At 35.1% G+C, this 27,341-nt stretch overlaps 3 protein-coding genes and 1 long non-coding RNA gene across 5 annotated transcripts; 2 read left to right on the forward strand and 2 right to left on the reverse strand.

Moving 5' to 3' along the window:
- Positions 1–897: 897 nt before the first annotated feature.
- LOC141673046 (receptor-like protein 46) lies at positions 898–3,555 on the forward strand. Its single transcript, XM_074479779.1, has one exon. The coding sequence runs from the start codon at positions 1,001–1,003 to the stop codon at positions 3,479–3,481; it is 2,481 nt and encodes an 826-aa protein (XP_074335880.1). The 5' UTR covers positions 898–1,000; the 3' UTR covers positions 3,482–3,555.
- A 1,589-nt stretch (positions 3,556–5,144) lies between these two features.
- Positions 5,145–9,709, forward strand: LOC141673055 (beta-1,3-galactosyltransferase GALT1-like). The gene is made up of 8 exons (XM_074479793.1): positions 5,145–5,395; positions 6,272–7,084; positions 7,322–7,557; positions 7,641–7,922; positions 8,196–8,324; positions 8,393–8,572; positions 9,212–9,319; positions 9,503–9,709. The coding sequence occupies exons 2-8, from the start codon at positions 6,337–6,339 to the stop codon at positions 9,707–9,709; spliced, it is 1,890 nt and encodes a 629-aa protein (XP_074335894.1). The 5' UTR covers positions 5,145–5,395; positions 6,272–6,336.
- Positions 9,710–19,308: 9,599 nt separating this feature from the next.
- Positions 19,309–21,210, reverse strand: LOC141673062 (myb family transcription factor PHL8-like). Of its 2 annotated transcripts, none has more exons than XM_074479807.1 (6): positions 20,861–21,210; positions 20,693–20,769; positions 20,541–20,598; positions 20,385–20,451; positions 20,223–20,292; positions 19,309–20,137 (listed from the first exon to the last, which is right to left on the reverse strand). In XM_074479807.1, the coding sequence occupies exons 1-6, from the start codon at positions 20,994–20,996 to the stop codon at positions 19,496–19,498; spliced, it is 1,050 nt and encodes a 349-aa protein (XP_074335908.1). In that variant the 5' UTR covers positions 20,997–21,210; the 3' UTR covers positions 19,309–19,495. The 2 variants fall into 2 exon arrangements, with proteins under 2 accessions (XP_074335908.1, XP_074335902.1); XM_074479801.1 differs by having other exon boundaries at positions 20,385–20,460; positions 20,861–21,206.
- Positions 21,211–25,638: 4,428 nt separating this feature from the next.
- Positions 25,639–27,127, reverse strand: LOC141673080 (uncharacterized). The gene is made up of 3 exons (XR_012555798.1): positions 26,899–27,127; positions 25,839–26,392; positions 25,639–25,756 (listed from the first exon to the last, which is right to left on the reverse strand). It is a non-coding gene; the product is annotated as an uncharacterized LOC141673080 (long non-coding RNA).
- Positions 27,128–27,341: the final 214 nt, after the last annotated feature.

Genomic DNA, 27,341 nt, shown 5'->3' on the forward strand with positions numbered 1-27,341 from the left:
TACTAATTTAATTCTTCAATATGGAATCAAAGGATCTATCTAAAATTTTGAGCATATGATTTACCACTTTTAGTACAACATTCTATAGTAGAATTTATGTATTAAAAGTCTACCACATAATCAAAATATCCATACTAGAATTAACAAAATCAAATTAGTATTAATTTTGTTTATATGATAGAATTAAAAGGTGTACCCTAAAATTTGAGTATAAATTTGATGCTTATGAGTAATTTATCAGATTCTATAGCAGAATTTATGCATTAAAAAAATAAAAATCATATAATTAAAATGTCCACAATAAAATTAAAAAATCAAATAGATATTAGTTGTCACAAACATGAAACTTATATCTAAATTAAATAAAACCGAAACTAAATCTCAAAATTATTAAGGTCAATACATATATAAACAGTGTAAGTTACATCAACGGACTTCAATTTAGAAAACACGAGTATTAATTATGAAAGATAAAGAGAGAAACCTGATGAAAACTAATTTCAACTATAGAATCAAAAAATCGAGGTTGATTCGAAAATAAGGCCATACTTTCCTATAGAATTGCAGAGATTGAGAGAGATACAGAGATCGAGAGAGATACGGTGAGGAGAGGATATGATGACACATAGATCGCCGGAAAGAATATGACGGTAACATTTGAGATTGTGTGTATATCCAACTGTTTTTCCTTTTCATTTTTATATTTTATATCTTAAATAATACAACCCGTTGGATCAGATTTAATCTAAGGGTTGAGATTAAAGGAGAGAGTCAACTCTAGACCTCTATACAAGATGACCCTCTGTGGACCCATTAGCTTCTTGACTGAAAGTAAGGAATAGAAAAGTCATCTAAGAATATGATTCAGAGTTGACAAGTCATCGGAGAATATGAGAAAAACACGCTATGGATATTTTATTCTCAGTTGTTGAAGTACCCTGTCTTTAACAGCAATGGTCTTTTAACACTTGCAAAAACAAGTAGTAAAAGCAGCAGCACAATGGCCAAGCCACTAAGCCTGATCAAACTATTTGTGCCTTTCAGTTTCATGCTCATGCCATGCTTAGCATGTCCTCCTCATCAAAAACAATCCCTTCTCCACTTCAAATCTTCCTTGCTCAATATCTTCAGCACCTCAAACTCATCGGTTGTTGGTTTGGAGTCGTGGAATTCGACGTCTGATTGCTGTACTTGGACTAGAGTTGTTTGCAGTTCACATGCACGTGTTATTACAGCTCTACACCTCCAATTTTTCCCCATACTCTACTATATGAAGATGAATTCAAGTATCTTAGACCCCATTTATGGAATTAGAACCTTGATGCTTCTTGATATCTCCAGTAATTCTATGCGAGGGGAAATTTCAGGCTATGGGTTGGCTAATCTCACTAAACTAGTTCATCTTGACATGAGTTACAATGACTTAAATGGCCCAATTCCAGCACAACTATTTCACCTAAAGTTTCTGCGGTTTCTTGATTTGAGTTATAATTTTGCATTAAAGGGTGGTCTAAGTAGTGAAGTTGGCAAGCTTGGAAATTTGAGGACATTCAACTTGGAAGGGAATATGCTTGATGGAAATATTCCTGTGGAGATTGGAAATCTGACAAAGTTGCAGAACTTTTCTATCAGTGACAACAAATTTTCCGGTGGGATACCAGATTCAGTTGGAAATTTAATGGGATTGGAAAGATTAGATTTGAGAAATAATAATTTACAGATGCAGATCCCAAATACAATCGGAAACTTGTTCAATCTTTTTTCTTTGAGATTGAGCAAGAACAGTTTCATTGGTGTAATCCCCCCATCAATACTGAACTTGAGCAAATTAGAAACACTTAACCTGGAAGATAATTTGCTTTCCGGAGAAATCCCATCCTGTTTATTTGACATTAAGAGTCTCAAGAATCTGAATCTTGGAGGAAACACATTGATTTGGAATAACAATGTCAATATAGTTCCCAAGTGTATGCTTTCTCAACTCTCTCTCAGATCCTGTAAAGTTTATGGAGACATTCCGGAATGGATTTCCACTCAAAAGAATCTTGATATTCTCGAACTGAGTGATAATGAGCTCACAGGAAGCTTCCCCCTCTGGCTTGCTGAAATGGAAATTGGAAGTATCCTACTATCAAATAACAAGCTTGCTGGTTTAGTCCCGTCTCGACTGTTTCAATCTCCAAGATTATCATTTTTGGCTTTGTCAAGAAACAATTTTTCAGGGGAGTTGCCTGAAAATATAGGCGATGCTAAAGAGATCATGGTACTTCTGCTTTCTAGAAACAATCTTTCGGGGCCAATCCCAAAATCCATTGCAGATATTGGTCAACTAGTACTGCTGGACTTGTCAAGAAACAGATTCTCTGGCAACACATTCCCAATTTTTGATCCTGACGGCTCACTTTCTTATGTTGATCTCTCCTCAAATGAACTATCGGGCAATATTCCAGTGTCATTTTGTAGGCAAACTTACGTTCTTGCATTAGGGGAAAATAAGTTCTCTGGCGAGTTGCCTGAGAACCTGAGAAATATGAATGAGCTTGAATATCTTGATCTCCATGACAACAACATTACAGGTAGTATTCCTGAATTTCTATCCCAAATATCCACCCTTCAAGTTTTGAGTCTACGCAACAACTCTCTACATGGCTCACTACCATCTAACTCATTCTCCAACCAAAGTAGCCTCCGAATTCTTGACCTCTCAAACAACAATCTTGTTGGAAGTATTCCTTCGGAGTTAGGACATCTCAAGGGAATGAGTGGAACACGCATTGGATATGTGGCTGCCTATAATCTTCGCGACTTACTTGTGATCAGTTGGGTTACTGCTGACATCTCATTAAGTAGTGGAACATTCACCTTTACGGTGGAGATCAATGATTTAATGGTGAACTGGAAGAAGGCTATTCAAGGTCTCTCAAGTCGTAACCAGCATATCTACTCTTTGTTAGACCTATCAGAAAATAAGCTGTCAGGTGAAATTCCAGTTTCTTTAGGCAATCTCAAGGGACTAAAGTTACTGAATATCTCCAATAATAGACTCTCAGGGTACATACCAGAAAGTTTCGGGGGATTCGATAGTATAGAGACCTTAGACATATCAAACAACAATATCTCTGGTACAATTCCACAATCATTGAGGAAGCTAAATCAACTATCTGTATTAGATGTGAGCAATAACAAACTAAGTGGTAAAATCCCACAAGGTGGACAAATGGACACAATGAATAACAGGAGTTATTTTGCCAACAATAGTGGATTGTGCGGAGTGCAAATCAGGGTACAATGTTTGGAAAATGAGCCAACACCGAATGCACAAGAAGAGGGTGAAAAAGAGCCATGGCACAGGCACTTGTGGACAGGAGTGTGGGTTGGATTTCCTCTTGGCTTTAGTTCATCACTGCTGACGGCATTTCTCTGTGGATATTTTGTTCTACCAACAAAAAAGTATTACTCAATTCAGTACAGGCACAGATAAATGCATGCAGTGTGTTTAAGCATCTCCGGTTGGCACCTTAATTTATAACATAATAAAAAATATTATATTTTAAATTTTCTCTTTCATATCAATTTTAGCATCCTTTTTTTCAAATAAACACTAAAATGATTAGCAATCCAAGATGTCAAATTCACTCGTTCAATAAAAAAATGCATAATAAAAATATATTAGAGATAATATTTTATCTTCGAATAACAATTACTTCAATTATGTCTTAAAAAGATCAATAAACTAAACTTGGTTTTGACCCGTAAAATTTTAGTAACGGCTTATACTAAGGTGTACGCGATTCGGATCATATCAGTTTGGTGGTAAAAGTCGAACCAACCCGCTTTTCGCGATTTTAGAAAATTGTCATCCGCAACCGCATTTGCTGTTGCGGTTAACCGCATCAATTGCGGTTGCGAATTTGCGGATCGGTTTGCGGTTCAACCACTTATTTGAAAATAATTAATAATTTGCAAAAAAAATTAATCGGAATATTAATAAATTCAAGTTTAAGTTACGTGATAAATTTACATTCAAAAATAAAATATAAACTAATGCTCCGTGAAGAGCAAGGATGTTAAAAACATACAAAAATATGGAGGTGAGAGAAAAGAAAAAAGAAAAGGATAAAAAAAATTACATGTTGATTACATTTTCCATTTGTTTTGGTTATATATCTTATAATGATTATGAATCTTATGAACGAAATCTTAACATTAACCTAAGATTAGTTAATAAATGTGTATACTTATTAATTTATATAATATCAACTACATTTTTGAAAATATATTTTATTATAAATATATGTTGCGAGTTGCGGTTGCGATTTTGCGATTTTCAAGAATTTAAAACCGCATCCAAACCGCGAATGATCGGTTTTTAAAATTTAAATCCACAACCAACTTGCATAAATACGGTTCGATTGCGAGCGGTTGAGCGATTGGATGCGGTTGAGCGGTTCGTCTGTACACCCCTAGCTTATACCATCCTAGAGCTGTAATTCGGGTCGGGTAATTCCCGAACTTATCCAGCTCGAACTTATTTGACTTGGCTTGACCCGACTTGTTTGCTTAAACGAGTTGAGTTCATACAAAAATTTACTAAGTTCAATTAAAATGAGTTAAATTAAAATGAATATACTCGACTCGACTCGAATAGATTAACCTTGATTCAAATTACTCCTAACTCAAAACACGGCTCTGAGCCACAACTCAAATCACTTTCGGCTCAAATTACGTTGTTTTAACTTTCCATAACGGTTTAAAACTAATAACTTCTGCGTCACCTAAATTTTATCAAGTAAAATGTTTTAAAATATGTCGGCAAATGAACGTGAACATTTTTGATACCAATTTGATTTTAGCATTTACTCGCTACAAATTACGAACCAGAACGAACATACTGAATTAAAATATTGAATGACGAGAAAGAAAAATGTGAAAGTCCAACACCGTGACAAACACGTACCTAAAAAGTGTTGGGCCACATAGTCACGCCGTCAACACCTAATACATATCGAGATTTGATAATTCAAATTCCTAATGTTGAAAATTTTATGAAATCGTTATCAAACACATGAAATGAAAAAGAAAGTACAGGACAAGGTTAAAAGCACAGGCACAGCTCAGCTAAACACACGTACAAATGCTGATGGTTACACGTGAACGATCTCGATCACGTACAATTATCGTGCTGTAATAAGCAGTTCCATTATATTAAAAACATTCCTTTTACTTCTCTTTCACCTTTTCATTTTTCACTCTTCTTTCGCCTTTACTTTTCTTTTCTTACTGTATGTGAATGTTGTATAGTATAGCCGTATTGGTACATGATATATTCCCTCCCGCACTTTAGTTTAATTGTCATTCTCTTCTGCACTGTCGAGGCTATTAATTTCCTGACATGGTATGTTTTCTTGGTTTTAAATTTGATGTTTTTGTGTTTTTAACTTTTTAGTTTGTTAATTGCAGTGTGTTTGTAGTTGCTTCTTTTCTTTTTACTTAAAAGTTCAAACTTGTGAACGTGTGTGTCTGTATGTGTTTGAGAGAGGGAGGGAGGGAGAGGGGGAGGGGGAGAGAGAGAGAGAGAGAGAGAAGAGAGAGGAGAGAGAGAGAGAGAATGGCAAAATCTAATAATAACGTGTGGATGTCAAGTAATATTAATTATTATACTTGTACGTTGTTGTACGTTGTTTATATTTAGAATGTAGGGTTTTGTTTTGCTTTGGTTTTGGATTGATCATTTTTTCGGGTAGAGGCTGGTAATTTCTCCTAAATTGTACTCTTTGATTTTACTTGCATGCTAGCTGTTTAATTGGATTTTCTTTTTTGGATTTTTACTAGAAATCCTTGTATCTAAAATTGTGTTTTTTACATGAGACCATGAAAGGATACCCCTTCTCTTGGTAGTAAGAGTAGTTAGTACTTAAGTTGTAGTGGAGGCATGAGTGTGTGAATATTTAAATTTTTGTAATTGACCATACAAAGATAGAGAAGAAGACGAATTTACGTTCATGTATAACATAAGAATTTAGCATTGACATTGTTACTTTCATTAGAGAGACTGCTTGATATTACCAAAGGACATGCCTACCAATTACAAGCTGTATGGAAACTGTAAGATTTATGATTTTTAGATTTATCGGAGGATTGAGATAATCTTTTTCCGTAATGCAATTGTTGATGGGTGCTTTCTGAGTGACAAGCTCTGCGATCTTCTTATTTTAATTTTATCTGATTTATCTTCTCTAGTAGCTCTAAAGTTAAGGATTAAACTGTGCAGAACATCAGAAAGGTCTATAGATTTCAGACTCGGAAAGTTCTGATGTGCATTTGTTCAAGTTTGAAATGAAGAAACTGTACAAGAGTGTCTTTTCTTCATCTGTTTTGATGCTATTGGTTCTGGGATGCTTTGTCATGAAAAGCCCTGTTATGGAAAAATATCAGGCCAACCCCTTATACTTCAATACAACTAATCCTCTTGATTGGATGGATACCAGAGTTCTGCATCCGAAAAATGACACTAAGTTAATATTAACAGAGACCATTGTCTTGAATCTCTTTATTTCATGGAACATTTCCAAAGAAGAACAAGAAGCTCTGAATACATGGAACCTTCTCAAATTCTTGATCAGCTCTGAGCAAGCTCTGCCGAATGCTGTAGAGGCTATAAAGGAAGCTGGCACTGCATGGAACAATCTTATGACTTCAGTGGAAGCTGAAAAAGTTAGCAGAAATAAAAGCTCACGGGTAAGAGAGAAGGAAAAACAATGTCCCCATTTCCTCAGTAAGATGAATGCCACAGAATTAGATAGGGCTAATTTTGAGCTACGGATTCCTTGTGGCTTGACCCAAGGTTCTTCAATTACAATAATTGGAATCCCGGGTACTTTCCTTGGTGATTTTCGAATAGATTTAAAGGGGGAAACACTTCCAGGGGAGCCACATCCACCTATAATATTGCACTACAATGTCAGGCTTCTGGGTGATAAGATAACCAAGGAGCCTGTAATTGTTCAAAACACCTGGACAGTTGCTCATGACTGGGGTGAAGAGGAGCGTTGTCCATCTCCCTCTCCTGATAAAAATAAGAAAGGTTAGCAATTTTAACATCTCTTTTTTTTGTTCTGTGTTGCAATGTGTTTTTTGTATTACCATACGTCCAAACAATATTTGATTGGTGTATGTTTCACTGTAGTAGCAAGTTCTGCAGTGGCACAGATTACGTTTAACAAAAAGAAATATAAATTTTTTATTTATTTGAAATGGAGGCACTTCATAATCTTCATTGCTATTTTCTATGTCAGATAACTGTACATAATGTAATTTTCAGTTGATAAACTGGACCAGTGTAATGAGTTGGTGGGTAAGGATGTAAGTCGGGTTCTTGGTGATGAAAGACATACAAATCAGTCAAGAAAGGTTTCGGTGGGTCTGGAAGGATCTTTAGCAAGAAAGTATTTTCCTTTTAAACAAGGTTATCTATCTGTTGCAACACTTAGAGTGGGATCAGAGGGAATCCAAATGACTGTTGATGGAAAGCACATAACATCCTTTGCTTTTCGTGAGGTAATATATGACCATCTCGAAAGTCTCTTAACATCTCTAAGATATATATCTGAGCTATAATTTTTAATTTATACCCTATGCAGACTCTGGAGCCATGGCTTGTTACAGACGTTAAAATTTCGGGAGACGTCAAATTAGCTTCTGTAGTTGCCAGTGGTTTACCCACTTCAGAGGAAGTAGAGTATATCTCTGACTTGGAAGCACTTAAATCATCTCCACATCCTGGTCATAAACTGTTGAATCTTTTCATTGGTGTATTCTCTACTGCAAACAACTTCAAGCGTCGGATGGCTGTACGTAGAACATGGATGCAGTACGCTGCTGTTAGGTCAGGAGAAGTTGCAGTGCGCTTTTTTGTTGGTTTGGTGAGTACAACATGTAGAGATTTTTTCTATATATAAAAGCTGACCATTAATGCCAGAACTCAAAATCATACTCTTTTATGTGCATGAAAATATTTTGTTGGTCGCCGTTATAACCTGTATTTAGAGTGTGAATTCTTCATGAAGCTAAGTACTAATATTATCTCGTACTTGCATCTTTTTCTTATTGTCTTTGAACTTTGTTATGGTGTAGATTATTTAATTATCTAAACCAATGACATTTCATCAGACTGAACCCTATGATTCTGCCTACAGCATAAAAATCAGATGGTGAACAAGGAGCTCTGGGATGAGGCACGGACATATGGTGATATACAACTTATGCCTTTTGTTGACTACTACAGCCTCATCACTTGGAAGACGATAGCCATATGCATATATGGGGTACATTCTGTACTAAGCTTACTCTAAGGCAGTCCAGAGTAGCCTTTTTGACTTGGTTTCTTTAATAGACACAGGTTGTTTCAGCTAAGTATATCATGAAAACAGATGACGATGCATTTGTTCGAGTTGATGAAGTGGTCACTTCTCTAAATGGGCTCAATGTGACTCGTGGAGTGCTTTATGGTCTTATAAATTCAGATTCTCGGCCTCATAGAAGTCATGATAGCAAGTGGTATATTAGCCCTGAGGTATGTCTGTTTCTCAAACTTATTCTTTGAGGGTATGAATGTGCTGGTTAAGGATGTAAAGAAAAAAAATAATTTTCTTTGGAAGTACTGCCTGACTTCTGTTCTAGAATTATCAAGATAATTTATATGGAATTACTATCAGTAGTTAAGCTAGAAATAAACTTCTTCATTATGACACTATGACTTTGGACTTTATTTATCTCGTCAACTGTAAGAAGCCAATCACATATTGCACAATACAGCTTTGTATATACATTTGATTTGTTTTATCAGTAACTTTTTGAAAAAAAACTGTTGTGCAGTGTAGGTTAGTCTATCCAACTTATCACTAGTTCTCTATGGTAAAAAAAATTTGAACTAAAATTTTTGTTTTATACAGAATGTAATTTTTTAAGTGCAAGTAGTAATATATTCCTGGACATTGTGCTAAACTTAACAGGCTTAAGGTGTATGAATCACTATTAGTATTTTAGTAGTCTTTCAATTTTAGTTATATATATTTTATAAATCGATAACGGAAGGAAAGAACAGGATTTGAACTATTCTAGGCTTTGGATAGCATACTCTTTTCCTGTACTTTTCCCGGTGTCATTAAATTTAAAGTTTATTTTCTAATTATTTTCCTGTTTATTATTGAAGGAATGGCCTGCAGAAACTTACCCACCTTGGGCACATGGTCCTGGTTATGTTCTGTCAAGTGACATAGCAACAACAATTTATGAAAGGCACAAAAGAGGTCGCCTAAAGGTATGAAAAATTGAAAATTTATGAACCTGATTGATCATGTCATTTAGACTAATTTTTGACCTTAATGATTACCATACCCCTCTGCTATTCCAGACCTTATCCCGTATTAGTGTTACTAAGTTACCAGGTCACAAATTACTCATATGTATCTAAAAGTGTAAATAACTTTACGCTCTGCTGCAGATGTTCAGGCTAGAAGATGTTGCAATGGGCATCTGGATTGCAGATATGAAGAAGAAAGGACTAAAAGTTACATATGTACAGGAAAAAAGAATCTTTAATGTTGGTTGCGAGAATGGGTATGTTATTGCGCACTATCAAGCACCCAGAGAGCTCCTTTGCCTTTGGCAGAAACTTCAAGAAGGAAATGCTACATGCTGCGGTGACTAACACATCCCTGTCAAAAGCAATTTGTTAGGAAAAGCTGAAAGGAAGATAGTGCGGGGGGGAACCGCAGAACTAGTTTATTACCATGTTGTTCAGTCTTAATGGGTGTATATTACTAGTGCATGTAGGTTGGTTTAGTTTCTTAGGACTACAAATTACTTGTACAGTATGTCAAATTAGAGAGGTCTAGCCTTGTACAGTATACAGATTACAATTAAGGTGCTAAATGCAAGGTACAGTTTTTTATAAAGCATGTTTCATTTCTTCTGGTGCTACCGTTATAATCTCCAGACGTGAGTTTATAGTTGAGTTGCTAATACCGGAAGGATTCATGAATGTGACTAAACAGGCAGAGTAAACATAAATTTGTTTTATTCCTATTTCCTAGTAAGTATTTACGATAGGCTCTTATAATTGTAGACGCGGCAAGAATTAGCTTCTAAGTGTCTGAAACAGAAGATGAGATCATGGATCAACTTTCATGTACAATCTCCATTAAAGTAGCTATATATAGCTCTACCTTGTTAAGAATCCTTGGGGTGAAATTGCATTCTCGAAGGAGACCGCCTTTGCACCCCGTGCAAATCGATTACTTATCATAAGAAGAAATTTCATTGTTGAGCTTTGATGGGATCTTCTCCAATGTTTTTGCAGCTTGTGAGATTAATGTACAAGGACTCGAGGAGCAAGGGATCTGTCCAAGTAAAAAGTTGCCTATAGGTTTTTAAAGTTTTTTGTTTTCCTGAACGGAGCACACCATAGCAATGTCAACAAAAGAACTGCTTCAAATGTTATTTTGATAGCAGAATTGAAATGACAAGTACTCCATAGTCCATAGAATCATTTCAGTTTTTTGAAGGATCAAATGAAATGCATTTTAATGCTATTTCTTTTCCTAATTTACTTGATTTATTCAACCTGTGCAATTCGTTGTCAATCAATTCATTTTCACATAAATTAATGGTGCAGTGACAAAGCTAGAATCAGTCACAAACATGCCACCTATACCAAAGGGTCCCCACTCCAAACACAACTCATGTGATGGCTAACAACTCTGAACCCCATCAGCAATAATGTAACTGTCTACAAGAACTCCACCATAGTATACTACTTAACAAAATATCTCATCCAACTGAAAATGACCTCCTCTTTTTATACAATTTCTTAACATTTTTATTTTTTACAACTACAAAGCTTCCAGATCCTTCCACAACCTTCCTCCTTAAATCCCCCAGCCTCAAAATTTTCACAACCGATCCCTACAATTTTCATTTTCACATATACATACACACATAACATATAACTAGAGTTTTATTACATGGCCTCTGATCAAACAAACATGCCTGAGCTATCTCTACTACTAGAACAGCTAATAAATTCAAGAAACAGGCCACTTTCTCAATTCTCACCCATCACTCTCCCCTTAACAAACCCACAAACCAACACCGACCCAGATCAAGATTCACCAGAAAGATCCGACCCACATGATCGGATCATCCTACTCAACCCTCTAACCCAAAGCATGGTGATGATTGAAGGCAGCGCGTGGCGTATAAACGCGCTGTTAAATGACCTTGTAAGTAGCAACAAAGATGGCCCACCACCAGCTTCAAAAGCATCTATTGAAGCCATGCAAGTAGTTGAAACAAAAGAGGGTGATGAGTGTGTAATATGTATGGAGGAGTATATAGATACAATTGCTAAAGAAATGCCTTGTAAGCATGTTTTTCATGGTGAGTGTGTTGAAAAGTGGCTCAAAATGAATGGGTCTTGTCCTGTTTGTAGATATAGTATGCCTGTGGATGATAATGAAAATAAATATAAGAGCTTTTTTGGAGGTGAAGCAGGTGGGAGAAGAAGAGAAATTTGGGTTAGTTTTGGTGGTACAAGAAGTGAAAACATTAATCAAAGGGATGCTAATGATTCTGATGGAGCTCATAGTGTAATACAAGATTAGACTTTAGTTGAAGAGACTGAAAAATTTAAGTTTTTTTAGTTAAAACTCACGCACACGCACGCCGGGGAGTCGAACCTTAGCTAGAAACCAAGATCTCGACCACTTTGCCGATCCACCTTTTGTTGGTATTGTAAATTATAAGTCGTTTCTTGTTTATGTACATAGTTTTTGAATCTTTTGTTAAGGTCTTGAGGACAGCAATCTAGAGTGGTTGAGTGAAATATTTGGTCATTTTGGCGTTTCATTCATGTCCATGAATGAATGAAGACTTTTATGTTGATAGATTTGCATTAGCGGTTTGTTTTTCTTGCCGACAAGAGCAGCTCCAACACAACAGTGTTATATCGAAAAAATGATAAAACTATCCTATTTTTGAAAAAATTTAACAAAAATAGTCGTTCTAAAAAAAGTGGCCAATTTTGGCCGATTGAATACTCCACTGTCAGTTGTCAGTTGAGTATCCCAATTTGTATAAGATATTCCACTGGTAGTTGGGTATTTCATATATGTGATACTCCACTGCCAGTTGGGTATCTGGTATAAAGTGAATATTTCACTGACAGTTGGGTATTCCATCGGATAAAGTTGACAAACTTTTCAGAAATTGGTTATTTTTGTCAATTTTGTGTAAAAACAGGCTAAATTTGTTCTTCACCCTGTTATATCTATATATGTGTGGTATTTGGGAGTACAAATATTAGGTTATTTGAAAGTTGGAGTTGAGGATTGAAATTAATCATAGATTTGACTAGGTAAATTCTCATATATTACTCCCTTAATCCCGTTGTATACATCCCATTGTATATGATTGTATATGTGTACTGTTTGCATGTATTTTGAGACTTATATGAAATATAATTTTATAATGTTTTTTTAAATTTTTTTAATAAAAATTTAAATATAAAACTTTTATTTAAAAAATATTATTTAAATGAGTATTGAAAGATGTGACAAAAAGTGATATATAAAATTTAATGAAATAGAGAGAGTAGGTTTTTAACGGTTTGATTTTAAATTGCAATTTTGAAAAGTTTGAAAATTTTCGGATTAAAGCATTGTCACATATTCATGCATGTACTTGCAATAAAAAGAAAAAAAGAGTAAAATGCACACTGTGTACCTGTTGTTTCCACATTGTGCACTATGTGTACCTGTAGTTCAATATTTAGCAATGTGTGTATCTGTGGTTACTAGATTCTAGCAGTTAGTGTACTTCCGTTAGTTTGAGTTTAACAGAGTTAAAGTACAGCTGGAATGGAGGGGCATCTCTGTCTTTTGGTACCCCTAACGGTTATATTGTTGTTTGGTGGTCTATAAACATAACAAAGGGGTGTTTTTGTTAAAGAGGTGGCTGCAAACTAAGATAAGTGTGAGCTGTGTTTATAGTAGAAGGGGTTGCAAAGGGGCTGGAATGGGGGAATATTGTAATTGTCAAATGGTGGTGGTTGAACGGACTGCTTGGACGGAGAGGAATGCTGGGAGAAGGTTTGTGAGCTGTGTTTATAGTAGAAGGGGTTGCAAATATTTCCGATGGGTTGATGGTCCGATTTGCGATCGTGGGCGTGAAGTGATACGTGGCTTGCTCAGAAGAATAGAGAACGAAGAAGAAGAGAAAGAGAAGGTGAAGATAGTCCAGCATAATGGTGCCTCAATTGAAGCATATGTGCCCAGACAAATTAGTGTGTTTATGAAATTTGTTTTTGTCTTTGTTGTTATGTTAATAGTCTACAATTTATCCGGAAAGAATTGTGTTTGTAATGTTTAATTCACAATGTAGCTCGTATGAGCATTGTTAAGTTAATGAATTGCATTGTGTTTGTTGCACTTTTGATTTTTAAGAAGAAAACAGTAGTAGATAGATCATTCAATAATCCAGCATTACAATAAGAAATGGTGCATATAAATGATACATAGAATTGAAAGCAACACCATTAGAGACATGCAAATGACACAGGGAAATGAAAATTAAACATAGCATAAGTAGCTAAATTAATCAATATCAGCAGCAAGAACAGAGGCCATGAAACCAGGGGCATTGGCAAGCTCCTCCACTCCACCTTCACCATCAAGATGGCAGTTAGCAAGCACAGTAGCAGCCTCATTTGCAGCTTTGGACACATGCTCAATACGACATGAGTCCCATGCCTCATTCTCCAGATTTTTGATGAACACAACCAAGTTAGCAAGCCAGAAATCTGGATCAGGATTCATAACTGCATTCACTGCCTCCGCAGAGTCACATTCCACCACAACATGTTTAGTGCCACCCTTCTCCCAAGCCAACTTTAGCCCATAGAAAATGGACCAAAGCTCTGCAGCAAGTGGCACCACCAAGCCTATCATACCAACAACCCCCCTGATCCACTCACCTCTCCTATTTCTCATCACACAACCAACAGATGCCCTCATTGTAGACCTATCAAACACTCCCTTACAATTAACTTTGGCTACATGATAAGAAGGTTTACTCCACCCAGCCATGACTACAAATAAAGTGTGTGTGATATGTGTTATTTGGTGTGCAAAATTGTGGTAGCATATTGTGTTTTTATAGTACATAATGCATTAAAACCTTGCTCAACCCCCTACTGCATTTAGTCAAAGCTGTAAGTTACAAAGCATTCAAACTTCATAACCCCAATACAGGTACACATATTTAGCCAATAAGAAAATAGCAAAAGTAAAACCTTCATTAAACCATGCAAAAGAAACTGACTACATCAATGTTTGAATAAAATTTGTACAACAAATTTTATCAAAAATATAGTTAGCATTATACTAGCTACAACAAAATGCATGATAAAAAATCAGTTTCTAGTGCATCATTCTCCAACAATTTTTACTACTTCCAAGGAGGTCTTTTACCCAATCTTGCTTTTCTTGCATTAGCCTCAGCTTCAATTTGCTTCAAAGTAGTGACATGACTCCCCCTTACCATGAATCTTTGAGGTTGTATGCCTAATGGTGTATCATCCATCCTAGCAGGTTGAGTGTAAGAACCAAAAATTCCACCTTGACAACCACTTGACAATTCAGGGACTGATATTGTAGGTACTTGGTTAGATGCATCTGTTGTGCCTTGATTTGTGTTAAATTTTGATCCCACTGCACTCTTTTGTTTCTTTTTTTTTAAATTAGTTTTGACAACACCATTTGCTTGATCAACTTTCTACAAAGCATAAATAATAGAGAATAAGAAATAGTGATAACAAAAAAAATAGTGATAACAGCAAAATTAATGAAACAATGTACCTTAGCAGGACAAGTTCTGGCATTGTGTCTCTTTTCTTTGCAATAGCTGCAGAACACATTTGTGTTTTGCCTTCTCAATTTGGTGGCATCAATTGGGACATCATTTTTTTTGTTTCTTTTTTTTTGGCCTTCCAGGTTGCACCTTGATCATTGGTGGTAAAGGGCCAGGCAGACCAGTTTTCTCCCAATATTCTGAGCTATTAATTGGTTCAATAGTGTGGTTGTAAGTTGCTAAATACACGTCCTTCCCATATGTAGGATGAATATAGTCTACCAACTTTAAATTTTTCCATTGTATACAAGCACATGCATGGTAGCAAGGTAGTCCAGTTAGGTCAAATTTTCTACAGGTACAAGTCCTAGCATCAAGATCAACTACTATTTCATGTCCCCCATCTGTCATTGTCACCAAATATTTGTTTTTTCCAGACCATTACACTATGCAGCCAGTACTATAACCCATAGCCCTATAAATGCATGAACATTTTAAATTTTTTTTTTACAAGTAATAAGCCACAAAAATAGAAAAAAAATCACAGTAACTTACTTGTTAATTTTTCTCATGGCATTAGGACATATGGGATTTCCAGCATAACTTTTAGCCATTTTATCTCTTCTATTTTGAATCCTCCTCATTGCACTCTTTTGTAAGCCCATTAGCAGTCCAATAACAGGAAGATCCCTGTACTCTCTAATGCTGTTGTTGTACATCTCACAGTGGTTATTGACAAACATATCCGAGGAACATGTAGTCCTAAATGCTGCTCTTGACCACTGTGACATTGGTTTTTCTATCAACCAGTCATAACATTTTTTGGACAGCTAACAAAGGTAAAGATAAAATATACATGAAATAAGTATGAATGAAGCAACTGTCAGCTTAGCAATGTTAAAAAAATGAAACAATTCAAGTACCTTTTTCAGCTCTGACATGTGTTTGTTAAACATAAACTCTGTTGTGGATCTTGCAGCAAGCCACAATAAAGTTCTACACCCAACTCCTTTGTGATCTTTGTACATGTTCCTGTACAAATGCATAACACAAAACCTATGTTCTGCATTAGGTACAACAGTAGTAAGAGCATTGATGAGTCCCTGCATTTTCAGTAGATTCATTTTAGTCCCAGTAGTGCACTCTTTTTTAATTTATAATTGCAACAAATAATGTATAAGTACCTTTTGCCTATCTGATATAAAGGTCCAACCACCAGAATTGATAATGTTAACATCATAAGGCAACAAATTGAGAAACCAATTCCATGTTTCTGAATTTTCTGCTTCAACTACAGCCCAAGCAATTGGGTACATTCCATCATTAGAATCACATCCAACTGCTGTTAAAAGTTGCCCACCAAATGGCCCTTTCAAGTGACAACCATCTAAACCTATTATGGGCCTACAACCTTGAGTAAAACCTCTCCTTAAAGGACCTAAACATACATAAATTCTTTTAAATCTCCTTCCAACATAATCAGCTTCAGGTTCATCTAATACAAGTTCTATTGTGCTATCTGGCATGGTTTTTTTGACTGCATTTACATAATCCCATAATTGGCTATATTGTTTCACATGATGGCCCTTTATGACTTCTAAAGCTTTCCTCTTAGCCCTACCAACTGCAAAAATGCTTACTTCACAACCCCAATCATTTACAATCTTCTTATGGAATGCACCAAGTGGCCAAGTAGGGTTCATCCTTATCTCATTTTCATAGTGCTCTGCTATCCACTTTGAAGTCATATACTTCTGCTTAAATGTTGTTTGACATGTGTGAGTTTTTAAATATGTCTTCACTTGATAAGTTTTTGTATCCTGTAGTATAGAGGCAAATATACTCCACTTACAGCCTTCACCCTTGCATTTATATTTGATTCTTCTTCCAAAATTCCTGCATTGGAAAACTGGTTTTCTATTCACTATGGCAAATTTTTGCACTGCAGCCCTAAATGATTGTGCACTGGAGAACAACATGCCTAGCTCAAACTTTGGATCTTTCATATCTGTTCTTTCATTGAACACAGGATAAGTGACACATTCTTCATCAGTGCTATTTGCAGCCATCCTTTCATCCTCACTATTATAATCATTGTCACTAATATCTGATACAATCTCACCAGTCAAAGATTGATATCCTCTGTTAGCATCATCTTTTGTGCCTTCTTTAACATTCTTTCTTCTCTCTCTAGCTTGACAGACCTCATCATCTTCACTATCTACATTAGAACTGTCATCATGATAACTACCTTCTTCACCATCACTAATCAGTTGTGGTTCAACAACTAAGTTATCATTCTCACTAAGCACATTTTCATCAACTTCATTCATTTCATTTTTCAAACCCTCTAACAACAACAATTGTTCTATTTCCTCCCTTTCAAGTGGATTCATATTATCAAAATACTCATAATTCACATCTACTTGTGAGGGACAATATGTTTGGGTCGGTTCTAGGTCAATGGTGACACCATACACATACACCAATCTGCTCAAATCAACCTTACTACACATTTTCAGCACATCCCCATCACTATCAACCCTAGTAAATACATCTTCCGTATGAGGCACTTTATAAAATTTGTCAATATAACCTATTATGCCAAAAGCCTCTTCCAACATACTATCAAGTTCTAACAGTGACATCTCGTCAATATCGCAATCATCCACATACCTGAAATTCCCACTAATGTAGGCACCAGAAACTCCATCAAAATGACCTCCACCATGTATTTTTATTGTGAACAAATCAGTGCCATCTACATAAGTTACAAAATTGATTAAAAACTAAGCAACATATTCACAAATTAAACACTAGTTCATCTGCAAAGGATATATATGAGTTGAAAACACACAAAACAGAGTCGTACAGAGTAAACCTAGTTTGTTTACCTTTGTAATTTTGGCCATCATCATCTTCTTTACCAACTTCTCTCAATTTCCAAGTCATTAGGACAAAGATTGTGTGTATTTAAGAGACTACCATTAATGAACATACAATTTATTAGGGTTATTTATGAGCTGTTTGTTTCTCTTGTTCTTCTTGTTTTTTGCCGCCTAAACCGAGGATTGATCTGAGAATAGAAAATACTACTTTACCCCCTCCCATCCAGGCTGTTTTAACGGTGTTAGTGCATTACTAACGGAAGTACACAATTTGCAAGAATCTTCTAACTACAAGTACACATACTGCTAAATAGCTACACACATTGCACATTGTTGAAACTAGAGGTACACATAATGCATTTAACTCAAGAAAAAATGACAAAAAAATCTCTTTTTTTAAATTTTGTGACAAGAATACCATTTTTTGAAATGTTTGGCCAAAAATACCTACCTAATACGCATTTTAAAATTGGGTATTACTAATACGTATTTTAGAAATGAGTAACTTGTGTAAAAAAAAATTACAAAAAAAAATAAAAAATAATAATTTGGATACGCATTCGTGCAATGCATGATACGCATGTCAGGAATGCGTATCATGATTTTACTTTTTTTTTTGTTTTTTTTTTGTTTTTTTAAATAATACTCATTTGTCAAATGCGTAATAGCCTTATCCATTTTTCAAATACGTATTAGAAATGTATTTTTGTCCATATATTTCAAAAACAAGTATTCTTGTTACATTTTCTAAAACAAAATATTTTTGGCCAATCACTCCAATAAAAAACTTGAATCAACTACATAATTTCATTCAAAAGAACTAACATCATCCGCTAGTTAAAATAATTAACTTCACGGTCTATTAAAATTATAAATTCAATCTATTACCGCTAATTGATGATTAATCATTGGTATAGTAGCCTAATCCATTTTCACAACTAAAGAGGGAACTTGCAATTTGTCTTTACAGATGACATAGTCTTCATCCCCCAGAATAAGAATCTTCGCACTGTTTTGGTAGTCTTTACATAGAGGTGAGCATGATCAAAGTGTAGTTGACTTAGTCAATCTATTTTTTTAAGCAAACCTTCCTAATGTATACTCAATGCGCATGGTTTGGCCTATCATTCTTTCCACCTTTGCGTTTTGCTTCCACAATCATGTTTTCTACTTTGAGGTGCAGTTCTGTGCCCTGTGGAATACCTGCTTGTCTTTTTCTATATAGAAAAGAGTATAAAGCATATTAACATGGTCTCTCTGAATCATTCTCTGACACATTTTTTATTAACTTGTGTCTATGTGATAATTATGGCTGGTATAACGAACTATAGATATGGATCCTTCTTGCTATGGAAGCCATATAAATGCTATCTTTATTAGCCTGTTTGTTCATGATACAAATTACCAGTGTGCTAGGTATACTTAACAATTGCGGAACCATCGGTCCAAACACGATCTTTAATATAGTTGAACTGGTCGTTCGAGTTCAAATTTTGAACCAGCAACAATCGAGTCAAACACAACAATTTTTATACTTCATATTATAAACGTTTAAATATGGATAAACTATTAGATTTTTCAGGGTAGTCCATACACAACAATATGCATAATCTGTACAAAAACATATTATGTATTAGAAGCAGTTCCATTATAGATATAAGATGGTACCACATGCCATCATCCAACCAATGTCTTAGGGTTTATAGATTATCATTGAATTGATCAACTTCCTTGGAGTTTAGATCTATTTCCTTTGAACCCGAATCCATGTCATTCGAATAATGGCTGTTGAGATCGAATTTTTTCAAAAAATCAAACTCGCTGATCAACTGCTCAGGACTTCTGTTGGCTTTTGATCCTTTTAATGATGGTTGCTCAACACAGTCACCTTCCAAAAGGTTGCTTTCACTTCTTTTTCTTGCATTGGCTCTCTCTGCAGAGGCACTTTGTTTTTGAGAATGCATCTCCATAAGAGAGAGCACCACAGAATTTTCATTGCTATTGTTTGTAATGTCATCAGTTTCATGTTTTTGACACATATCTTCCTTTCTTCCAGAACTTTCTGATGATGTCAAAGAACTTTCTAAAGAACATCTAGTCCCCCTTAATGGCTTGTTCTCGCTACTTCTTAAGGTTGAGCCACGAGGTTCTGTTAGTATAGATAATGAAGAACTAGGACATCCATTGTCAACCATTGATACTAATTGAGATAGTTCAGTTTTAGCAAGTTCTACTTCTGCAGAAGAGGCATTACATCCAGAAAGTGTGTCTTGCGCTTTCTTTAACACAGACTGTAAATACTTCCCTTGGGCTTCAATCCGCAGTTGCAAATGTCTCTGTACCTGAAAGAAATATCTAGATAAGATTCTTTTAATCATTGTAAAATGAATTTGAATATATAATGTCATGATCATGCGAGGTTTTTACTTCAATTTGCTCATGGAGTTCCCTCTGCACCTCCATTTGCATCTGTAGAGCCTGAGCAATCTGCAAGCTCCTGAATGAAATATAAAAATATCGATCAACAGTGATCTTTTTAATCCCAATGCAAGAAAGACAATAAAAATTTATTCTTTCAAGTATCATTACTCGTTAATTTGATTCTTTCCATTGCTATACTCCCTACTAGGGAGAGCCATCTGCCTCTCTTCGTACTCTGCGTGCACTGATAAATTTTCAATTAGTCCTGATTCAAATTCTCACGTATATTTCATAATCGACGTGCATTACATAAAGACCACTCACCTGCTTGATCATTGTCGTCGCAAGTTTGTGATTCTTGACTTTTACCAAGTCTATACTTCTGCAGCAATAAATATCAAATATAAGTTTGATTCTTGCATTGCAGTATTCGTATCTGATTAACAATGCTATATAGAACAGAGAAAGATAAATGCCTGCAAATGACTCTTCAAGTGGTATAAAGTAAGTCCTTGAATGCCCATGACCCTCATTAAAGCTTTAGGTGTTGCCTCTGCCCAATCAAAATTTTAATCAAGAATGTTAATCACAGACCCTAATTAAACACTACTAATGATTAATGCAGAGTTTGTGAAAATACTTACTGTCTGCACCACCTAACTGTGCCACAGCATGTACAAATCTTTGGTGAAGTTCAGGATTCCATTTGAGCCTAGGCTTTGCATCACTTGACAAAACCAGGTTCATATCTTGATGTTGCTGCATATTCAGTAGAGGCATTGATGTTTATTTGAGTGCTGAGAATGTAAGATAAAAGTTTGAATGAGTTAAAGGGACTTAAAATTATGAGGTGAGTTGGTAAGGGCAGCTGGAGTTCTCTTTATAAATGGGAGTTGTTGAAATGTCTTATGTTCTCACCACCATATCTGGAAACATAAGTGGGGATATGTTGGGAGGGAATATATGCCATGAGCTGTGGCTAGTTTTTTTCTTTTTCTCCCATTTCAAATTTTCCCATTTAATAGAGTATCAAATATTATCTATCATTTTGTTCATTTCTTTTTCTTCATCTTTGACTTGAGGATGGAGTGGAGAGAATCTCTCTGATGCAGCAAAAACAGAGAAAGCAACACACTTCAATTTGAGTCTCAAAAGCAGAGAAAAGAGGAAAAAAGTTGATGGTTTGTTTTTATCCTCCTGTTCTCCTCCCCCACCCTTCCTAACACACACACAACCATGTTTTTATAAATATTGGTTCCATACAAATAATTTATCCTACAAATTATTAGTATATGAAAATTAATTTGTAATAATAATACCGTCAATTTAAGGTCCCAAATTTACAATACCGTAAAATCAAAATAGACGTCTGATGTGTGCTATTATGACAGATAATTCATACTTTTTTCTGTCGGGAAAAGTCCACATGAAAAGTTTCTTTCATTGAAAAGAAATTATCATCTAACCGAAAGACATGTATGTTGTCCCCGGACGAGTGATTCATAATTATTTGTATAATTGTTAGGCTAAAATAGTTTGCAATATAAGATCACCCTATATGTGTGTGTTTATGTGCTTGATTCCTGATGAATAATACATCCCCACCATGATGTATAATGGGAGCAACTTTCTAAAACTGAGAGAAGCTTTGATGGGGAAAGATTAGAATAGTGGGGGATGCTTTAAAGGATATTTCTTTATGAATATTGAAAGAGATAAGCAAACGGGCATTTTTTAAAATTCAGTTTCATTATTTATTTTCTTTTCAAATGACTTCTTTTTAAGTTTCTCTTTTGAGCAGGGCGTGGTGGGATTGGCAGATTCTTTTTGTTCCTTGTAGGGATAGAGGAATCAAAGAATCCAACAATAGATTTTAGGACAAACTTGCCGTATTTATGTTATCAAGAACTACTTTACAAAAAGAAAAAGTACATGAATAAGCCAATCCATAATGGCCTAATTTGCAACTTATGTTTGATAGATTAGAGTGTGGTGGCATCTTCACCGTCCGAATTATGCTAAGACATAATAGGATTGACGGTTGTGATTGAATGATACCAATAAGAAAAGCAAATGATGGATAAGATTAATGGAGAAATAACAGAAAGTGTGATGTGATCAACCTAAATAATTATTACTACTTACATTGGTAATCCTATGGAAGTAGATGATAGTACATAGATAAAGTAAAAAACTTGATGCATATTTTGGATCCCTGCCTAAAAAGATGACTATCTATCATTACAAAAGTTTATTCCCCAAGGAGTTTGCTTGTGTTTCAAAATTTTCTTAATACATTTTTCTGATCATGTGTTAATAGTTTAGAGAGGTTGAAGCATATAGAATTATGCACAAGTGCAGAACAGTCTTTGTGTTTCAGTTCTTGAATTGCATTCATGTTAGTGGACATGTAGTACCAGGCTCGTAATTAGTTATTGTGCTCTGTTAACGTTATTGGTTGCGAGTGCGATTTTAATCTAGTACCAGACTCATAGTAGAACTCATGTGAAGGAGGATTTTAATCTTGAATTATGTTCCCTCGATATAGTGTTCAATTTAAGTGACGGATAACAAGTAGACAGTTGATCATAGCGGTAAGAGTGACCTTTGGACACTCTAAGAAAATGAAAATGGCTATGATAATTCCGCGTTTGATTAGATATGTGCAGAACTGCAGAAACTTCATGTCCTAGAGAGTCCGGAGAACTGCATAAACGAATCAAATGACAAAATGTCCAACACAAGCATATGTATGTATTTTCCTAATATAAAAGGAATCATACAAAAAAAATGGTCCAGAATAAAAGACAAAGAAGGAAGTGAAAGAAAACGATCAACAGGACCTACTATTCCTGCAAAAGTCCATAGAAAATATATTCCAAGATAGTGTTTTCTTTATATCGTCATTAATTTAAGTCTTCATCTACATATCTTAGCTGAAGGCTTAGGCTTTCACTCAGATTTAAATAATAAAAATCTAATCTTATCTTTAGGTTGGAGCTAGTCAATTCCCAGAGCTCATATCAGCCCTCAATGATTGATCTCAATGCATTGCCATCTCAGTGCCATACATTCAGTTATTCTGCTGCAATTTTCAAAAGCTCGAAAGTAAGGAAGATCCTATGGTAGTTGCATGCACAGTAAAGAACAATGTCATTGATCAAGATTCTAAAACAGTTAAACTCATAGGCATTTCCTTTAATATTGATCAAGAACTAAGTTCATTGGATCCAGGAGAATCAAGGTGTTCTGTAATTAATAATAATTGATCCCTTTGAATGTTTCAGGTGATACTTTTATTTTATATAATATAAAATTTTAACATATTAGAAACTTTTGACTTGAAAGAGGATGATACCAATCACCTAGTTGATGCTTCTTGGCTGTACTAATATTCCTCACTGGCAACCTAACACTTGAAATTCAAAGAAGAATATAACTGTTAACAAATTCTACACTATATGTGGCCCAAATGTTTGAAAAACAAGCAAAGAATTGTTATGAAGACACCTTTTTCTTTGCACAACTGCTGTACTTAACCCTCCTTTCTTGTTTTAAAATATTCCACATGAGGTAAAGGAGATTCCGGGATGATGCCAAGTGACCCCCTGGTATTTTTTCGATCAGTATCGGAAGGTCCCGTGAATCGAAAGTCATAAAAGAAAATTCCTAATCAATTATTATTCCATTAGGGACCCCATATTAGAGGAGATCTACTGAGAAATCTAAAAGCACAGAAAGAAGATGAGAAGAATATGGCCCAAGGAATCAAGTAAAGGGAAACAAAAGGAACTAGTCACTATCCCCCAGTGCATAATTGAGATCTAAGCTAGTAAGATTACTTAGAAAACACAGTTGCTTACTGAAAATGACGAGCGCGTTATGTCACTTGTCAATTTCTTGTTTCTAAATCATACCAATTAGCTTTGTGGGCTTTCAGAAACAAGCAAGTTTATCAAGAAAAGTATGGTTTAACAGTTATAAAAATCAACAGTAAAAGCATGCAGATGCAGAAGCATGTTTCTGATTTACGAATAATTAACTATGTTTCTTTTGTCTACAGTTTTAAGGTGGTGCCTTCCACGTATGCATAGCGAGCTGTTCCCTGCAACGCAGTTCAGATTTACAGTTCACCGAAACGAAGTAAGGTTACTTTCTCTTGTGTTCCAACAGTTAACTATGCATATTCACATACGATGTCTTCACTGAAAGTTACAAATGGCCTTGCAGACTTTTATGGTGTCACTTATTAGAATCATAATCATGAGAATAAAAAATGACATGATTTTTTATTGTGAATCCAGTTGGAGCACATTAAACCGTAGCTTTATTTCTGGCGAAGCCTAACCATTTTCTTAGTTCAGTTTTAACAAACAACACACGCATTCACATATATATTAGGTCTATTACCTTAAGAATGACCGCGAGGATAGAAATGGTTTAGTTCTTTCAGATTCTTGATTTTTTATCCTTTTTTATGTAAAAGTTTATTCCAGAATTGTATAATCTTACACTAACACCTCGCCCTGAACCCTCAACCTCTTGTTATAAAAAAAAACGACTATCCTTTGGGCTACAGTGTGATTGATGGATTCGATATCTGTAATCACTTAAAAAAGAGGATAAGAAAAAGAAGGACACCTGCTAATCTGGTATAAATGTTTCAATTAAGTACAAAATCCATAATAAAGTAAAACGACTACACACACTTCATTGAAAAGAATTAGTGATGCTATCTTTTCTGAACCATGAATGTGGCCTAATGTATGTGTAAGCAGAGAAATGGAATATCATGTCAACTTGCTGTAACTGTTATCCGTGCCATTTTGTCACGGACAAAGTACAATGTCTTGGGATCTTTTATATGCAAGGGTAAGATAAAACTACAGTTCTTATTCTATAAAAAACTGCAGTCGTGTGTGTTCATGTTATCAGTTTTCTACAGCAGGCAGAGGTGAAAAAATTAAAGTAAATGCATGATAAGTGGGTGCTATGATTGCTGTCTTTCTTAAGGTAATAGATGCCTGCACTCACTTTTGTAGTGATGTCCAATGACTATATTTCGTACCAGGGATATCAGTGTTTGCCAATTTTGACATGTAGAGACAAAATATAATCATGCAATAATAATATTCCCCAAAATAATTTTGTTAATGTTCTGTTACATTTTGCTCTCTGTCAAAAATTTGGGACCCTAATGCTTGAAAATTTTAAACATCAATCCTTCATATTTAAACTAAAATTATAAGCCTTAAACTTTTACTATAAACATTTGGACCCTTCTTATAGCTATCCAGTATGCAGACACTATTAAAATCGATCAAACGATCAAAGTTTCAGGATTAAATGTATAATTTCAAAACATGTTACCTTAAGGCTTCCTATTGTTGTTCAGCCTAAATTTTGGTAACCTTCTCTTGTCCTTATAAACAGAAAACTGTACTCTCATTTGAACTTACTAGGTTTGTATGTCCGTAATCCTTTGTAAAGCATTCTGAGTGAGTTATTTCAGGTCCACGCTTTCTTTCCTTTGACAGTCGCTAGTGTTGAGATAACGGAGGAGATTGAGACACTGATTTTTTTTTTCATTCAAATTCAAGAGCAAGAAGTGAGGAAACTCACTAACAAATGCTTGGGAATCCTTGGTAGAGCCAATTCAGAATTACGTGCCAAACCTCAACCGTAGAGGGGAAGAACTGGAAGAGAGAAGGAAAAAGTTTCAGCATCCTTTTCTTTTTCTGCCAAAAAAAAAATTTATTGGACACTATCATATAAGTTCATATTCACTTAAGTTTAGGAGTTGGATATAACCGGACTTAAATCACTAACATTCACCACAGGCTAACCACTAATTATTTGAGTAACTAGAGGTAAAACTCGAAAGAATGCCAGGAATCTTGAAAGCTTCAGAGATTAAGACCATGTAAAATCTGTATTTAGATGTGAGCAATCATTAAGATGCAAAACTAGTATATGATCTTGTTCGAGAACTTTAGTAATCAGTCCAGAAGTGCCTTGCACATATTATAATACTGGCACCAGACCACTAGTACTTCCTGCTTTATTGCCAAGAGAAACTTCTATTGCCGCCATCAGTTCTAAAATCAGCAACTTACAATGAATAAAATAACACTGAACAAAAAGTGATGCTTCAGTCCAAACAGAATTATATGTTCCTGTAGAGTAAAAGTAAGCATAAGATATGTTAGGTTCTTAATCAATCTGGGACCGGAAATAATATTTTCCACAAGTGGATGCCAACAATAATCACTAGAACGCCAAGCAAAGTATTCATACTTATCATTAAAGGACATTCTAATATGTGATTCAAATTCTTAATGAAATTTGATTTAAACAATCAATTTATGCAATAACAGATTAATCTTGTTCTTCAATCTTCGGTGACCTTACCGTCCAATGCAGTTGAACACATAGCTCTCTGTCGTGATTATGCTACAGTAGACAGGAACTACAATTTTACTTGGCATGTTGCAAGTAGCCAAGTACTACGTCATATTTTTTTAATCTCAATCCTCAGCAAGAATAGCGCCATTAATATATTAATACACTTTGATTTATACAGAACGCAGGAACCATTATGATCAACCAAATAAGGTATCTGGTTTTATTCGGCCAGAGATAAATTTTAAACACAATTACAAATAGAAAAAGATTTATCTACCTTTGAATATGTACTTCAAAGATGATGTACTTGCGCGTAGTTTTAAGAAAAAGTTACAAAGAAGATAGCTTTTTTCTGCTGCTATTGCTTAGAGAATGGAGCTATATGGACTTGTACTATAAACTGTCGAGCAAAATAGAAAAAAACAGATACATAAAAGGGAACTTCCCTGAGGTGAAAAAAAGATGGTTGGGCCATTAGGTCTGCGGTTTTGATGCATTATAATCCAGTGATAACTCTCCTTTATGATATTAATGTGGCATTTATCAAGCTTTGACAAGGCCACTTGATCAACATATAAACTCATGTATAGGATGTTTAACAATTTTTTCTTATCTATCTATTATCATTAAGCATATTTAAATTTCAGTTATCTCTTTTGTGTTGAGCGAAGAGCACAAGTGCACAACAACCATTCTTGAGGATGTGGCACTGCATTGAAT

Source organism: Apium graveolens, chromosome 1 (assembly GCF_009905375.1).
Source record: "Apium graveolens cultivar Ventura chromosome 1, ASM990537v1, whole genome shotgun sequence".
In the NCBI taxonomy this organism is placed as follows: Eukaryota; Viridiplantae; Streptophyta; class Magnoliopsida; order Apiales; family Apiaceae; genus Apium; species Apium graveolens.

Coding starts and splice junctions, on each gene's coding strand:
- LOC141673046 (XM_074479779.1), top strand. CDS start 1,001: ATGGCCAAGCCACTAAGCCTGATCAAACTATTTGTGCCTTTCAGTTTC.
- LOC141673055 (XM_074479793.1), top strand. CDS start 6,337: ATGAAGAAACTGTACAAGAGTGTCTTTTCTTCATCTGTTTTGATGCTA. Junction 8,573..9,211: donor AGTGGTATATTAGCCCTGAG/GTATGTCTGTTT, acceptor TTATTATTGAAG/GAATGGCCTGCAGAAACTTA. Junction 9,320..9,502: donor ACAAAAGAGGTCGCCTAAAG/GTATGAAAAATT, acceptor GCTCTGCTGCAG/ATGTTCAGGCTAGAAGATGT.
- LOC141673062 (XM_074479801.1), bottom strand. CDS start 20,996: ATGCCTCTACTGAATATGCAGCAACATCAAGATATGAACCTGGTTTTG. Junction 20,770..20,860: donor ACAGTTAGGTGGTGCAGACA/GTAAGTATTTTC, acceptor TTGATTGGGCAG/AGGCAACACCTAAAGCTTTA. Junction 20,599..20,692: donor ACTTGAAGAGTCATTTGCAG/GCATTTATCTTT, acceptor TTATTGCTGCAG/AAGTATAGACTTGGTAAAAG.